Here is a 17904-nt window from a genome sequence, read left to right on the forward strand (position 1 = left end):
CCAGATGCGCCGCTCAGTCAGTTTGGTTCGGATGCAGCAGCAATCTACTCCTGACCTCACCCGCCCCGCTCGCTGCCACCATCCGGCAGAGTTGCAGACTCTCACGCACTGAGTGTGAGACACACGCATTTGACCCTCTTCACATGCTCTCACGCCACACCTCCAATCTCTCACGCTAAACCAGCGCCTGCGCTCCCCAAACACACATCACGCACAGTGCGTAGGGCTTATGAAATACCCAGATGATATTAATGATAGCATTAGCTACTGAACAACAATAATTTAACTGGCGTTATTTCACACATAATCCCATCTGTATAATCCAAGCCGATGTGCTTTTTTCTGCTCTGGTTGTGAGATGGGCGGTGTGGTGAGCGTCACCTGCTGTTGATGGGACGGGCATGCCCAGTTCTTCCAGAACCGTGTGTAAATAACCGAGATTATTTGTTTATTTTGGTATTGTTTAGATACTAATATCTATGAGTAATTCATGTTTTAGGGTTCACATGACTCTTATTTTGAAGTTCAGAACGCTGACTTCTGGTTTCTGATCTTCATCAAATTATCTGCATGTAAATACTAAATAAACGGCTCACACTATATTAACTGCCAACGTTAATGCTCATTATCTTGTTCTCAAACCCAATCGCCCAACTTGTAAGTGTCAGAGTCCAAGCCCCCAGGCCGGGCTCTCCCAGCTGACCGGCTTCCGTCTTGGACCACATTACCCAGCATGCCCCTCGCAGGGATTGCCTCCACGTTACACCTGCGTCAATCCGTGTTTATATATGGAAGACGCCACACCGGCTCTTCACTCAGTCATCGTTCCACCGTGATCCATGATCAGAGTATTCGGAAGCTGATACAGCTGAACCTCCACCTTTCTTACTCAGACCTCATCCAACCATCAGCCTTTCCAGCACCGCTTTCAGCCAGCAGTCTGAAATAAAGCTCTTACTCCCGAACCCAGTCTTCGAGTCTGACAGTAAGCTTTATTTGGCAGAAATACGGCACTTTTAACCTATTAATGGAAGCAGGTTAGGCAGTTAGCTAACTACACTGGTGCTCTTTTAACACGGAGATGGGAAGGATTTTGTTTTGCTTACCAGAAGTAAGTTAAGAAGAAGGTTAGTTTTCCATCCATCTTCAATTTAGCATCTAGCTGGAAGGTGAGCAGGTATGTTTATGAATGGTTTCTTGTTGTTTAAATTTATAAGTATATTACTTATTTGTTAACAAGTTTCTGAGTGAACTAGCAGGCTAATGATATCACATGGTTCATTTAGCAAAGATGGAACATGTTATATGACGGGAATGTTGATTTTCTTGTTTGTTTATGTTATAATTACAGCTCTTACGATGTGTCTAAGGAAATTTCTGAATAAATGGGTTGGAATACCCCACCATGGTCCATCCGTTATGATCATTGAGTGCATCGTCTGAATAAAGTCTGGCTGGAATGCTACACCGTGAGCTGCGGCTGCGCGCGCCGCCATTATGACATGCTTCATTTAGAAATGCAGCCGTGTTACCAGCCGGTGTTGACGGAGTTTCAGTCCTGAATGTTTTTGTTTTGTTTTCACTCATCAGCCACAGATCGCTACTCTCGCTCACAGCAAGCTGGGCTTCCTACCATGGTGGCTCACTCACATGTTCCCTCTCCTACATTAATCGTGACGTGGATTCCTAATGTTTTAATTCACCGCCTCACCACACCAGTGTGTTTTTCCTGTTTGTGAGATGAAAACTACTGGTATGGAAGCCTGGAAAGACCAAAATTTCTCAAACGTTTTTTTTTTCCTACTGGCTGATATGAATTAATAGAATAGAATAGAAAACATTGTATTAGTCCCACAGTGGGGACATCCACTCATTACAGCAGCACACACACTTAGAGACACAGATTACAGTAAAACTGATTCCAGCCACGTTTTCTTTGAGAACTTCAATAACTTCATGCTGATGACCCACATGAGCATAATCATGTTTAGTGGGTGCAACTACATCATGAAGTTAGCTTAACATGATAAGATTGTTTTTCTTGGCAGGAAATAATAAATGGAGATATTATGAATGACATGATATTGCCCACCCCTAGATGGAATTCAAATCATTCATTCATTATAATAGTGTTGGGAGTAACGCGGTACAAAGGTAATTAATTACTGTAATGCATTGCTTTTTGCTGTAATGTGGTAATGTAAGGCATGACAGGGAAAAAAAATGGTATTATTTACTCGGTACAATTGTCAGTAACGTGGTAATTACAATGCATTTTTAAACCCAGAATCAAGATGTGGGTTTCCTAAAAATTCAAATTGCAGGAAGCCTGAAAAACGATCCAGTATCCACATATATTACATAATTTATGGACTCAGCTTTGCGGGCATTCTATGAGCAGAGAGGATGCAGCGGTAATGGCTCAAATACTCCAGCTGTGTCCTGCGCGCAGCCGCTGTTATACCGTAAATCCTCTAATACAGGCCCGGGCCTGTATTTTACTCAAGCTCATCAAGCTCCAGGCCTTTATTGGAAGGATGACCAGAATAAGAGGCAGGCCTCTATTTCTATTTGAGCAAAATGAACTAATGGTTTGCTGGAGTTTTTGACAATTAAAATTGTGCCCACATTTTCAAAGTTAAACACATTTCTTTTAACAACGGTAGTTTCTGCTTCAGCCATCTCCCCCCTCCCCCTCCCCCTGCTCAGCAGCCGCAAACTCACTGATGAGCCTGCAGCCTCTCGGAGTTCCTGCTGCTCTAAAAATTAAAATAATTATTTCATTTTCTGTTCCTCACTTCTGATTACCTTCAATGGTGTCTGTTTGTTGCAACCACCAGGTACAAAAACTAACTTGTTTTTATTAGACTATTTTTCTGTCCTGCCTGTTTATTATCTTCCTGCTTCTCCTCTCAATCCTAAAGAAAAACTGCTACCTGGCTTCATATATATTCACCTTATGAGTTACCTTTGAACAGCAGTTCTAAAATATCTACCGACCGCAAAAACAGCGGAGTGCTCGCCGGCCACATCAGTTAGGTTCGTCACCGAGGACAAAACAGGTGATGCGCCCTGATCCACAGCAGTGAAACGCATCAGGCGCAAATAAAAGAATAAAAGACAGAAAACATAAAAGGAAATGAGCCGACATGAACAACCGCGTGTTAAATTTGTTTTTGAGGTGGTGACACCTGATTTGATGTTACTGTGGCCGTGCTCAGGAAGCAGATGGCTGGAGCTCGTCAACAATCAGAGCTTTGCATGCGCAAGCTGGTTAATATGAGGTTAGGATGGGGGTGAGGGAAATGTTGAATTGCAAGAGGGTAAACGTCACAATTTGGTTAAATGTCCATTTTACGGCGGGTGTCAGTACCGACGCTCTGGCACAGCGAGTTGCCTCCCGACGCGCAGGAGCTTGTCACCTGCTGACAGCAGGCTGCTGTCTTTTCCGTGAGCTGCATCTTGCCGGTCATTATCACATGACAGCGACTAGTCAATGACAGGCATAAAAAGTCACTATAGAGCGGCGAAGTCAACTAGTGACTAGTTCATACAACCCCTACTGCTCCCCAGAGTGTTCTGCAGCATAATCAGCACGTTCTCTTTGAACTTGATATTAAATTTTCGCCTCCTCTTCGTCTCTGCACGGTTAGTTACCCTCACGGTCTATCACTGGCAAATCAAAAGTGAGACGGATGACACAACCGCCCCCCCTGTGGTACTTGCTTGTTACCACACTCCACCCGGCCACAATAAAAAAACGGCCATTATTCACCTCCGCCGACTCTGACCAAAATATGATGCCCGGCAGTTAATTAAATACAGGCTAATATTAGAGGATTTACGGTATTCACAAAATCGCTCCACCAAAACAAAGTAATTCGTTTGCGATCGTTTATATCAGCCTATATTCTCTGGTACTTCATGTACTTTTCAGCTGAGTTCATAATCTGTGCCCCGGTGATTTCAAGTCATTGCTGCTGGAGCACAGCGCATATTAAGCTTTTTATTTTTTTATTTTTGCGTTCAGTAAATGCCTTTGGCTGATTAGTTAGAAAGTAGGAAATCTGATGATGTGGTCCTCCTAGCTTCATCCAGCTCTAGGGTTGTCACGGTAACCGGTATAGCGGTAAACCCCGGTTAAAAAGTTGACAATAAAAATAACCGTCCAGTTTTTAAAATACTATATTATCTCGGTGGGTTTACCGTGGCCGCGGTTTCGGCGCGATGACCCTTACCAGCCACCGTCGCTTCAGCTGAAGTTCCCGCAGCGCGCACACGCACTTTTTAATTTGCAACGGCACCAAAACTTTGAAGCTGAAATAATGGCTGAAGGAGGCGACGGCAGCGCCCAGGACATCCATCAGCCCTCAAAGAAGACTAAATCGGAAGTATGGGCATATTTGGGATTTCTGAAAAATGCTGAGGGACAGTTAATAGAAGACTGCTATCCCGTTTGCAGAACGTGCAGGAAACAAGTGTCTGCAAAAGGCAGCAACACTTCGAATCTAATGGCACATCTGCGTGACGATCACCCACGTCTCCACAGCCAGTGCAAGGTAAGTTAACATTAGCATTTTAGCTTAAATGCATGACGCGAGGACTTTTGATTGAGGGAGAATGCAACGAGTCACTACATACTGCAGCCGCAGCGTCCTCTGCCAGCATTTAAACCGTGTCACGGACACCCTGTTGCTGGATGAAGCATCTTATTTGTTGATGATGAAGAGAAATATACAATTAGTTCCTTGTCATTGATTTGTTTACTTATTCAATGCCATTTATACTTGGACATTTGGATTTGATTACATAGTGTAGTAGTTATTTTAGTAATTTGTTTAAAGTGGCTATTTATTTTAAATTCATATTTTTTAAGGTTGACTTGTACAGCGCTCAAGTCAAGTGTGGACTGGAGTTTTAGATTTTCATTTTGATAATGAAGAAAACAAGTATATGAGAAAAAAAGTGGTGTTTCTTTGATTTGTTTACATATTGTTTATGTTTTGAATGTTTGGATTTGTATAATTTAAACCTGCACTGACTACTGTAACATGTTCCAGAAAAATAAGCTATTTGTTCCTTTCCTTGTGAAAAGTTGCACTTTTGCTAAGGCTTTGTGTTATTTTAGGTTTAATAAACACTGTTAAACCTTTTCAGAACTATTTCAGTTTGTGTAGAACAGGACTATCAATGCTTTCTGAACATATGCAACACCGTTTAAAAAATACCGCGATAATACCGAAAACCGTGATAATTTTGGTCACAATAACCGTGAGGTTAAATTTTCATACCGTGACAACCCTATCCAGCTCTGACTTTCAGCTCTTGCTGGGTAGGTTCGCAGCCTAGTGTGAACCGGCTGGGATGAGGATCAGCACCTCCAAATCTGAGACCATGGTTCTCGACCGGAAAAGGGTGGCTTGCCAACCCCGGGTCAGGAGAGAGGTCCTACCGTAAGTGGAGGAGTTTAAGTGTCTCAGGGTCTTGTTCACGAGTGAGGGTAGGAGGGATCGGGAGATCGACAGGCGGATTGATTCAGCATCTGCAGTGATGCGGACGCTGAGCCGATCTGTTGTGGTGAAGAGGGAGCTGAGCCAGAAAGCCAGGCTCTCGATTTACCGGTCGATCTACGTCCCAATCCTCACCTATGATCATGAGCTTTGGGAAATGACCGAAAGAACGAGATCGCAGATACAAGCGGCTGAAATGAGTTTCCTCCGTAGGGTGGCCGGGCTCAGCCTTAGAGATAGGGTGAGGAGCTCGGACATTCGGGAGGGACTCAGAGTAGAACCGCTGCTCTTCCGGATCGAAAGGAGTCAGTTGAGGTGGTTTGGGCATCTGGTCAGGATGCCTCCTGGACGCCTCCCTGGGGAGGTGTTTTGGGTATGACCTGCCGGCAGGAGGCCCCAGGTTGACCCGGGACACGTTGGAGGGGTTACATCTCCAATCTGGTCTGGGAACGCCTTGGGGTCCTGCCGGAGGAACTGGTGGAGGTGGCTGGGGAGAGGACGGTCTGGAGCTCCCTAGCTGGGATGCTGCCCCCGCGAACCGGACTCGGGTAAGCGGAGGACGACGACGACGATTTTACGTTGAACTGTAGGAAATCATTGTGTGGAGTTTTAATTGAATAGGCATCAATTACTCTGCCAAATTTGGCTTGTTGCCTTAATCAAAAACATTTTAAATCAGCTGAAATTTGCTAGAAGATTAAAGCTAATGTTAAATTGCGACATCTACAATGGCAATTATTATTGTCCAATGAGAGCTTATCGTGTCTCACTGCCTTGCCTATCAGCACGCGGCGCCTCTGCACATGACAGCAAGACCCTGCAACTTAAGTGAAGATCCTAGCAATTGTTTTCTGATCACTCTGAGACTCCATTGCTAATCATGTTTGCAATTTTCCCTTACCAGCTGCAGCCCTGACAGAAACTTACTTAGGTCACTCAAAAATTGTATTATTGTTTTGAAATGGGTTCAATTTTCAAAATGCAGCTGTGATTACATAAGTTTAGGCTTCTGAAAGTTGTTCATTAGTTACTTTAACCAACTTGTGACCAGAATCATGTAGAATCATGTGTCGACATAAACTTCCCAGTTTATCCACACTAGCTTAAATTGCTGCCAACCAGCATTTAAGCATGGTAAGTTTAATAAGGTTGTTTTAATGATTCACCACATTTCATTAACACAGTGTAAATGCCACAGCTTGCCATCTTCAAGTAACAATGGTAAAAAAAATAGCTGAAATGTCCTCTATTTCCTCAGTTAGTGAGCATGAAAACAAAGAAGGTGCTTTAAACCCGTGATGCAAGGATACAAAACAAGAGAGATCAGAGGTACACCCTGTACTGATCATCAGTCCATCACAAGGCCAAATAACAAGTGATCCTTTTGCAGAGTCATTTCATTAAAGCACAGCTCAGTAAATGCTGGGAAAAACAACACACCATTATCATCTATAATGACCACACTGCAACACTTCCCCTTTGCCTCTATGAGTTTTCACAACTCCTGCTTTTGTTGGTAGTGAAGCAACTTCTACAGTCCGCCCAAGGAGAGAAAAACAAATAATTTTTCTAAACTTTGTTGTAATTCAAATCAAGTTGTTTGTTGCTGAGACAAAGTTTTTTTTTTATATATATTACATAAGTGACTTCTCAATCTGACCAAACTGGTTATGGAGTAACTGTAGCACATGACCACACTGGTGTTAGCAGTTAGATCGTGAGATATGGAGGTGAACAACTAGTGGTATGAATCTCCAAAACGCATCAATCAGGGGTGAGAACAATCCAAACACAAAAGGTATTTTCTTAATTGAATTTGTCCATTTTTATCCACACCAAACTAGCTCTCAATGACGTTAGCGTCGTGATAAAGAGGTTCCCAACAAGAATGAAACAATGTCTGGATTTTTTTTTTTCTTTTTTTGTCTTTTAAACAACTGGTGCCAAGTTTAACAACAGCTGCTTCTGATGCTGCGACTATTCAGTATGGGGCGCTGCTGCATCTTTTTAGGTTTAAAAGCAACCAAAACATAAAGCATGTTCGTTCTTAGATTTAGTCTTGGCTGAAGTAGAGATGGTGTACAGTTTCTCACAAGGTTGTAACAAAAAATCTGCTTCTTACCAGCAAATCGCCTGCTATCCCAAAGACAACATGTTGCATCCAGGTGAAATCAGCTCCTCCACGAGTCAAAATACGCGCTCACTGCCAGACACCGTCTGCTGTTCGCTGGCTCAGCCCAACTTGTGCTTACAGATGGTGACGCCACTCCCCCGTCTTCGTGTGTTGGCGAGGTTACAGTAGGCTGAGTTTAGTCACCATGAGTCACCTTCCTCCTTTATAACTGCCAGCTCAGCTTCCAACTCCCCCGTCTCCCACTCCCCTTCTCTTCCCCTAAATTAGCCCGAATGGAACAGTCTTGGGCAACAACAAGAAAAGCCCTATGTCCTGTAAACTCGTCTTGCTATTTGTCCAAAGTGTAACTCCTCCTTCAGCCCAGCCTGCTTTATTAGGACTGAGCGTTCGCATGGAGACACCTACACGTGTGCAACAACACACATGAACCTCATTCTCCCACATGTACTTTTTTGAACGACAGAGCAGTGATTCAGCATATTTACTTCTACAATTGCAAACCCACAGAAGGTGATCCGGCCAGACATGCAAAAAGTCTAATATAAATCTGTGTGGTTAGATGACACAAAGACTTGAGAGGAGATAGGTTTTTTTATCTGTGTCAACTCTGAGCTACTTCTGCAAGAATGTGCTGCCTTAAACAATAGGAGTGTGAATTTTGAAGACTTTTGGAATCAAATATTAGCTATTTGCTGATTTACAGTTATTGTCAATTGTTTACACACATTTTCTGAAAGCATGCCTCATATTGTCAGAACTCTACACACAAATCCAAACAAAACACACACGGGGCAAAACCCCTCAATTAACCTGCAAAATGAAACTTCACATTCAAAACAATGTTATTTCTTCTCACAATGTGATTTTGTTGTCAAAGGACACACACAAACCATCATATGGATAGATATTGATTAGAACCAGCCTAACACTTATGTAATCAATGTAAAACACTATGATGAATGGAAATCACTTCTTCTCCATTCATCATAATGACTAAAGCCTTTTTGGTTCCGTGTTACATTTACTACAGACAGTAAATACATACTGACTCTTTCTGAATTGCATTCAAATGGCACCCTGTGGACCTGCTTCATCCTGAGATGATATCCGGGCAAGACACGGTCCAGTGTTGATAAGATGACCCAATCAATATTTTGAAACGTCATTGTTTTCTATTATTTTTGTTTGGATTTGCCGTAATGTTATGGCATTGTCTTCTAGGACCATGTTAATGATTTCAGTTCCCTGTTCAGGAGACAGAAGACGTTCCCGACCACCTCGTTTTGGTAATCTTTCAGTTCTGCCAAACAAATAGTAAAATTCTGGCAATACAAAGTAGGTATACATTTCCTAAATACTGGAAACATACTTTACAGTATTTTTTATGTCCAACAAAACAGTCCACAGGCAATACTACTACTATACACACTGAATACTGATTGTATTGATATGCAGTACTGCCATTTTCTAGAAAGAGAAAATTTCTTACCTATTCTCATTTCGGAAAGCCTGGATGATGGATGCTACAGTGTACCTGCTCAAATTTGGCTGTGCTCTTTGCTCAGCCTCCCTCATTGTAAGACCATGGTTGGCCACATGATCAACCAAAGTGGCTCGGATCTCATCAGAGATTACGGTTCTTGGTCTTCCTTTTCCTTGTCCTTGCCCTCATCCTCCCCGTCCTCCTCCTTTTACTCTCACTCCTCTGGCTCTGCCTCTGTTTCCAATGTTGGCATCCATTGCTCCAAAACAGAAGAGCTCACCTGTTGCCCTTTTATGCTAAAGCTCTGATTGCTGATTGTAAAACTGTGTGACAGGTGTTTGCCCTTGTGATGAGTCAGTGTGCATATTTGAATAGCAGTGTGTTCCTTGTGAAAACAAGATATTTTCTGCATGAAAAGTGTGCCAACAGCAGAGAATTGTGTGTAGTGTTTTGAAAAAAGTGTTTTAGATTTGAAATTTGAATGCAAAGCAGGAATTGTGCTTGTAGTTTAGCAGAATTGGTTAAGGGGGTTGGTGAACTGGTTACATGTTGTGGTCATTGTGTCTCAAGTACCAGAAAATGTGTGTAAACAATTGAGAAAACTGTAAATAAAATATGGTGTTTTGTTGTTGAAGCAACTAGAAGAGTTTGATGTAGTTTTTACCATTAATCTCTGGAAATATCAGTCAAAATATTGAAAATATTTAATGTCTGATTTTATCCCAAATAAAAAATATTTTTATAAATTAAAGTTGATCAGTGCTATAAAAAAACAATTGTTTTTATGTTAAATCAACAGGATTCCATTTTGAATTGTAGGATCTTATGCTCATTATTGTGCAAACATTTCACCAAACTAAGTCAATTCATCCTAAAGTTTTAATGAAGCGCTAATATTTGCCTACTGCCTGCAATAAAATCTAAAGAAGCAAAAAATACTGAATGTCAACCATCTTTGAACTTAAAACATGTAGCCAGATTTGGCTATTTCCATTTTCTTCATTACCAGAATTGGAATCTGCACTGTGCAACTATTTCTAGTCGTATTCAGCTCCATCTCAAACTCTACAACTACGTCATGTTCTGACACTGACCCGACTAATCACACTGTACGTATGGTAGTGATCTACTTACAAATGTGCCCAAATTGTGTTTTTTATGCAACATGTTGGATCTTTGAATCTGGAAACTCAAAAGAGAGGAGATGTTGTGTTGTGAATGGTGTCTGCTGTTCTTGAGGCTTGCCATAGTTGTAAGAAGACATGCAGATATTTATGTGGTAAGGAGGTAGAAAAAGAATAAATTACATGTGGGAAGTAAGGGGATCAGTTTTTATTTGACATAAAACACAAAACCACACTTTCTTGATGATCCTTGCCATTGTGGGTGAAGGAAAGTGTAAAAAGATGTGTTGGTGCATCTGCTGTGTGTGTGGTTAACATGACTGCCAATCGAGAGGTGTAAATCACTTTATGTCTCCACCACACACACGACTAGGGATGAGTACCTTTGACATTTGAATCGATTCGGTACTAATTCCCGGTACCTAGGAATCGATACCGGTACTTAACGGTACCAATTTTCGGTACTTTTGAGTGTTTATTATTTTAATTCTCTTTTATAATTAAATATATATTTTTCTCAATATATAACCATATTTGATAAATATCACGATAAATAACATACAACTGTTTGTATTTTAACATCGTCCTTGTAGTTTTACAAGCGGATAATTAAACTGAAGCAAACATCTTTACTGTAAACTAAATTTACTGCGTATCTTCATTCCTTTTGCCGTCTTTTTTCATTTGATTTTTCCTACTGGGAAGTTAGAATTTCCAAGGAGTAAGCGAACGCACCATTAGCTGATAACAATGCTGGTAATGGAAGCTAACATATCAAGCTAACGTTATCTTTAACAGTTTATTTAACTGCTGGAGCAGATTAAAACGATGATGCCGCACACTTAGATCGTTGTCACTGGTTTCATCTTCACCCAATCACCCATCACATTTAGTAACGTGAAGCCAAACTTTAGAGCGCGTTCATGTTCTTCTAGTCGGAAATTCGGAGTTCCGAGAAGAAAGCGAACGCACCATTAGCGAAACGGAAGCTAACATCTCAAGCTAACCTTATCTTAAACATTTTATTTACCTACCGGAGCAGATTAAGGTGAGGATGTCTCACTTAGATTGTTGTCGCTGGTTTCATCATCACCCAGTTACCCATCACATTTAGTGAAGTGGACCCAAGCTTTAGCGTGCGTTCTTTCTACCATGCTGCTCTGTTTACAACTGGCTCGCAGCGAGCGACGACATAACGCTCTTGCGCATGCGCAGCTGTCTTGGCAAGTTCTCGTTATGAAGGACGGGTACCGAAATGAGGCACAGTTTGAAATGACGTGAATCGGTGCTCGGTCGGTACTGTGGAATTCGGTCGGTGCCTTAAAAAGTACCGAATTCGGTAACCATCCCTACACATGACACAAACTCAGCCCATCCTCACAGATTGCTGCATGAGTGGAAAATTGGCTCAAAATGGGCCAAAAATAAATCAGTGTATACTCCACGTAACGTGGACACGGATGACCAATTTAATCATTATACATGCACCACATGAAATGAAATCCCTGGACGCAAAGCGAGCTGCTTTGCTATTGAATGCAGCCCATCTTTTAGTATTCCTCCATCTACAGTCTCGCCATCCCGTATCCCTGAATACTAAAAACACAAACCACTAGGATGGCTGGTCTTGTCACAACAGAGGAGAACAGAAAACAGCATGCTTCAGCTGCAGCGAACTGACAAGAATCCCTTGTTTGTACACAAAGAATTCAGCAGTGGGTTAGCTCCAGTTCTCATGGTGCCTCAAGTGTATTTGCTGGGTTATTTTGGTCCAGGGGCCGGACCCGTGAAGGTCATCAGTTCATTGGTCGAGTCAGAGGAGTTCCTGTCCAGACTGGCCAGTCAAAAGAGTCTTGTACCCCTTAACAATGCTGTGCCAAATAAGTCTAACAAATTAACATACACATCAGTCAAACACTTCTTTCTGTGAGGCAGGCAAGGATTTGTAGGTTTACAACAATCATGGTTGCCATGATGCTGTAAACAAACAGCCCATTTATAGATTATCATTGTAGCTCTGTAGAGTGTTAAACAACAGTGTTGATGTTTCAGAGTGGAGTCCGACTCCACTGTGCTAACCTAAGGATGCACACACAGACATCAGACAACTTCTACCATTTTGTCCATTTTAAAATCCGTCTATTACTCTAAATGTTTTTGTTTTCTATGTGCTGCACACAAGGGACAAAATAATTACACAACAATAAAAGGTTGTGATCATTTGGGCAGCCCTCCATCTAAAACAGACATATTTCTGTTATGAAAACAAGTACACAAGCTCATAAACACATGTAAAATAGTTGTCAGTTGACAGTTCAGTGTTTCATCCACAAATATGAGTTTAAATCCATTATAAGTAAAGAAAACATAAATGAGGCCAAATGTTTTTGGTTTTAACTAAGTTGGCTGCTTCAGTGTTTGTGAGTCATTTTCTTTCCTAATGTTTTGCATGGCATACTGAAGTTTAATAAAAGCCTTTCACAAGTTAAAAAGGCTTTTATTGAGTAATACAATAAATTTAAGCAAAATCCATCTTCGGTCCTTTTTGAAACCTTTGCAAATCACCCTGACATTCTTTCAATCAACTCCTGGTTAACGTCCTGACGTTAGTTAAATTCTGATGCATTCATTCCCTTGGCTAAGAAGCTCCAAACGTAACAGCTGAAGATCAACATTTCCTTCAGATGTGTCTCTTTACCAGCAAACCTTCCATTAGAGTCCTCATATTAGCTTCAAACGTTTGATCAACATCTTACCTGCTCCAACAGGTGATGGGTTACATCCTCATCACCTCAACCTCTTTGCTGAGGCGAAAGCTTCAACTATTGGATGACAGGTCAGAAGTCCCATCCACTACTCTCGCATGTAGCTTGACTAATTGCAATTGTGATTGCTGGAGCCTCATTGGTGTGTGCCAGGCCCACAGAACATCTGAACGCCACCTGTGCGTATATTGCCATTTGTTGAACAGACATAATCGCTTGGAAACTTTTTACACATTGCCCAATATTAGTTGACATTGACTGATAAGATCTCTCACCTATTCTTCTTCTGACACTCCTTTAATCAGATGCTTCTGATAATCCGAATTGGAATTAATCAGAGAAAATGACTTTTCTCAGTCCTCAGCAGTCCTGCAGAGTATCCCTCTATTGCTGATGTTTTTCATTGACAGAAGAGGCTTCCTTGCCACCAAGGCATCCTACAAAAATCTTCTCACTATGCTGCAGCTGTACCCACACCTGCCAGCTATCATTCCTGGGCAGCTCTGCAGTGATGGTGTCATGATGGCACATCTGGTGGTGTTTTGGGGTTTTCTTAGTCTCTCTGAGGCTTTTTTCACAAATGCTGTTAAAATGTTATGGGGGGAGGGGGATTCATTTCTTAATCATGATAAAAAGGGACGTTGCAATTGATTGTCATGAAGCATGGTCAGATGAAATGCAGTCTAGAGCAGGAATGTCCAAACTTTTCAAGGTGAGGGCCAAAATAGTTGTGTTTGGCCCCTGGGCCGCACTTTGAACATGTCTGGTCTAGAGTTTATGTAAACTGCCATCATTAAAGCTCAGGCAAAAATAAAAATCTTTTTTTGACCATAGCTGTACCTTGCTAGCCTGGCAAGCCATATGTGAATATATAGTTTGGCTGCAACCCATAGACCGTCAAAGAAGACAGAAATACATTATTTTTTCTAAATAAAGTACTTAAGTACCTCTATTTGCTCTTGACTCCAAGAAAAGCACAAGCCTAAATGGGCCAAAGGTAATGCCAAAGTAATTTCAAACAAGCCTCAGCCACCTTTGTTGGTTTGCTCCAATGCAGCAATGGTGCTAATCCCACCCACCAAATCAGCACAGTGCTGTGATTGGCAAGACACAAACCTGCTCAGACCAATGCTGCGTCAACAATGGAGTGTGTCAAGACCAAACTGCAGATCAAGATCTTTTGCTTCTGCTACAGACCTTCTAGATCTCTAGGCTATACCTTGCTAGAACTGAGTAGATTCTGGCAGAAAGTAGAAATATCAAAAAAAGAATAGAATAGGAATTTTTTTATCCCATGGTGGGATAATATATATATATATATATATATATATATATATATATATATATATATATATATATATATAATATCAATACTGAATATTGCATTGATGGTATTGTTTAACAGGATAATGCCAGTACCAGTTAAACTATGGAGTTATGCACTCTTACTGCATTCGGAATGAAATACTTAGTAAACCATGAAAAATATATCCTCCAAGTTCAACAACAATGAGATTTGAGGTATTTTTTAGCATAACCTAAAAGATGCAACAAAATGAGTATACCTTCAAAGTCATAAGTACTAGGTCACCAGTAAAGTGTGTTGGATGTTCCTATATCTTAATGCATTACATCACTGGTTGTTTGTTGGTCCCTTTCTGTTAAAAAAATAAAAAATATCTAATAGTACTGAGTGAATACCACTGCAGGTGTTTGTGTTGGTACACAAACCTACAAACCAGCAACGCAACATTTTTTTCTTTCCTTTTTTTTGAGTGAATCTACAGAGGACAAAGAAATGGAAGGAATTTTGGAGATAAGATCAGAGATAAAGAAAACAAAATTAATCGCACTTTAAGAGTTACACGCCAAATGATTCAGAAAACGTTTCACTTCCTGTCTTGGGCCTTCTCCTTCTCCACTTATCATTCAGTGTTTATCTCTCTCTCTCTTCTAACCCTAACCCTATTCTCCACAACTGAATAATGTGCAGTTTCCTCTGACCCTTTGAATTGTGAAAAATGAAAAGATTGCTGACTCGAGAGAAAGGGAGGAGGAATAAATGTTAATGACCAAAACATTTTCAGAGTTTAAGAAGCATGGAGGATAGTAGTGTGTCTTCCTTGTTGTTTACATAATCACACTACGACACACTTGACACAAAGCACTCCTCCTGTAGCACCACTCGGACTAGCTTTAAGGTGAAAGTAAGGACAAGGTTACTTTTTATGACTCATGAAGTCTCCAGGAAATTGGTGAAAGTCAGTGGAGTGCTCTATAAAGTGAGACCTGCATAAGCTTTTTGAAGGACACGTGTCAGATTTGATCAGAAATATAAAAGTTCTGTAGTCTTGAATCCTAGTTAATAGACAGGAAGTAGAGGTTGCAAAAGACGTTTCATGGTAAGGTGAAAAAGAAGCAGTCAAATTTAATCACTGCTCTGAAACAGGCCCAAGTTATGGTCAACCTTCACTATGAGGACTGTGTGATGTCATTTTTATCACCTTTACCTGCCCACACAGTTCACCAGGTGCCTTCACATATATTGTCTATAACTCAGGGTGTGTGGAAACACTCTAGGACAGTATGTAAACCAACAATGCATGAGCATTACTGAAACATACACACACATAAGACCTGGGGCACCTCCTTACAGCTTTCTAATTGGAATCACTAAAGCAAAAATTGGAACATTTTGATGTTGTCTCAAACGAGCTTTTCAAAAAATCCTGCAATATGAGAGTTAATGAATCATCATCTGTTGTAGGTCTAAAGGATGATAAAACCATTATGGTATAGGAATAAATAATGTTACAACTCATACGTTTTTCCTTTCTTCACCTCAATTCCCTTGCATGTGTTTTTATGAAAACAAGATCATGCAACCGGGCATGGTTTATAGGAGTGGCCATTGCTCCATTGACACCCCCTTGGTGGCACAGCTGCCAGAAGAAGAGAGAGACCATGTTATATGGAAAATATGTGAGGGGACTTTAAAGTGACAGTGTGTATTTTTCCTGCCGATAGGGGGCAGTTGACACATAAATCACTTCAAGCAAGCAGTATTTTTGTGTTGGAGTAAGACCTTACCAACGGATGCCCATTAAGGTCAAAAAGCCCTGGGGCGTGCAAAATTTAGCTAAATAACGATCACATTAGACTCCCTTTCATTAGAGGCAACAAGTGAAGAGGTCAATGTGTAAAACAACATTTAAGAACGATGAAAGTTTTGTAACAGTTTGTTACAAATCAGTAAATGCATTTTGTCCTCATGGGCTCCCATAGAAGGAAACATGGCATCAAATATGGCGTCACCCAGAGACTTAGACCCACTCCCGTGTATTTTAGACCTGATTTTTATGTTTAGATGTTACAAAGCTGCCAATATTTTACAATAACTGGGAATTATTTCATTGATTTTCAACAACATTTTGAAGGACATTTCCAGAAACTATTGGTTAAAAACTACACATTGTCTCTTTAAGAGCTTTAAAAAAATAAAAAATAAATAAATAAATAAGAGACTAAATCCAATTCTTTGTGAGAATAAATCATACTCATTAGAAATAGAAAAATGGGAAAACCAGTGCAAAACTGTCCTCTACAAAACTGGGGTGTAATGTTATGCTGCAGGTTAAGGTGAACTAAATATTGTACAATTTAAAATAAAAACTGTACCATTATATTTTTGGGCAAACATCAGTCTGAGAATTCTGGCATTTCAGTAGAAAACATTATAAATCATGTTCAAATGGAATACTAGCAGACTGTAATCAGTTACGCATGCACAACTGTCATGTCACGCATCATCAATTTAACTTGTGTGACAAAGTGAACCGTAATTTATCTCAGTTTCAACCGTGTGTGTGAAATCTTCAGGCACAAATCTTTGATTTTAAAAACACCTTTCAATGAAAAATGATACTTTGAGTTAGACTGATTTTTAATTGTTTTTGCTTGAAGAATTTTTACAAAGACAAATAAGCAGATGTGATGTAGGAACATATTTTTAAATACCCTATAACTAATAAATGCATGATACACTGAAAGTTAAAATGTTTTCATCCAAGAATTACAAACAAGCCCTTCAGTTTGTACAAATCAAACAACCATCATCAGCTGGGAAGTGACAGGAGTGTAGTTCACAGAAGCATCTGAAACAACATTCCTACTCAGAAAAAGAAACAGAAGAGAGACTGTCACTACTGTCTGTCTCAAAAGAGGATATGAAACTGTGGAGCAGAGATGAGATGAGGAAGTGGAGTCACACATTCAGCACATGTCCTGAAATGGCCCACCCACACTCACCTCTAATCGATCATGGGTCATGTCACACAACACACACTGCGATGTCATTCTACTGGTTTTCACCAAAAAGTCCGAGCGTTGTTAGCTTGATTTCTTAGTTTGTCTTTTTTTTTTTTTTTTTTTTACAGAAATGTTCCAGAGGGAAATCCAGGACAACACGGAGACGATTCCCTTTTATACAGTTTCTGGGTCTAACCACAAAGCAGCCAGACAAGCATCCATGTCACGGAAGATCTGTCCATATGGCAAACAGACGAAGCTGTGTTTACACACACCTGATGCTCTTTCACACTAGAGTACATCCACCGAACCAAACCGACATGCTGCTCCAAGCGCTTGTGCGTGAATCTCTGCGCACATGACAACCTGCGTCTGTTTACTTGAAGAAAAAAATTAATCCCATCACTTTCAGCAACAAAAGCTCAGCTGAGGTGAAAACAAATCAAGCAGTGTGACTAGAAACCTGTCAACAATCACCACTGCTCTGACCTCTGACCCTGCTGATAGTAAACACACGTAGCTGCGTGATGGCTAAGAAAGGCCCTTAAAACACACTGGGTTATTTTTATTCATTTATTTC

General features: G+C 40.7%; 1 protein-coding gene across 2 annotated transcripts in view; it reads right to left on the bottom strand.

Annotated features, from left to right (window-relative positions):
* Positions 1 to 17904, bottom strand: part of tfeb (transcription factor EB) — a 49537-nt gene that overhangs the window by 25705 nt on the left and 5928 nt on the right. The window contains exon 1 of one of the 2 annotated variants that reach the window (XM_015959563.3): positions 7633 to 7895. The exons of the other annotated variant lie outside the window; for it this stretch is intronic. Coding sequence (XP_015815049.3) covers positions 7633 to 7671 — 39 coding nt within the window. The 5' untranslated portion in view covers positions 7672 to 7895. Of the gene's footprint in view, positions 1 to 7632; positions 7896 to 17904 lie in introns of those variants that run through there. 2 annotated transcript variants of the gene reach the window in all.

The sequence above is a fragment of the Nothobranchius furzeri genome, chromosome 3, assembly GCF_043380555.1.
Source record: "Nothobranchius furzeri strain GRZ-AD chromosome 3, NfurGRZ-RIMD1, whole genome shotgun sequence".
In the NCBI taxonomy this organism is placed as follows: Eukaryota; Metazoa; Chordata; class Actinopteri; order Cyprinodontiformes; family Nothobranchiidae; genus Nothobranchius; species Nothobranchius furzeri.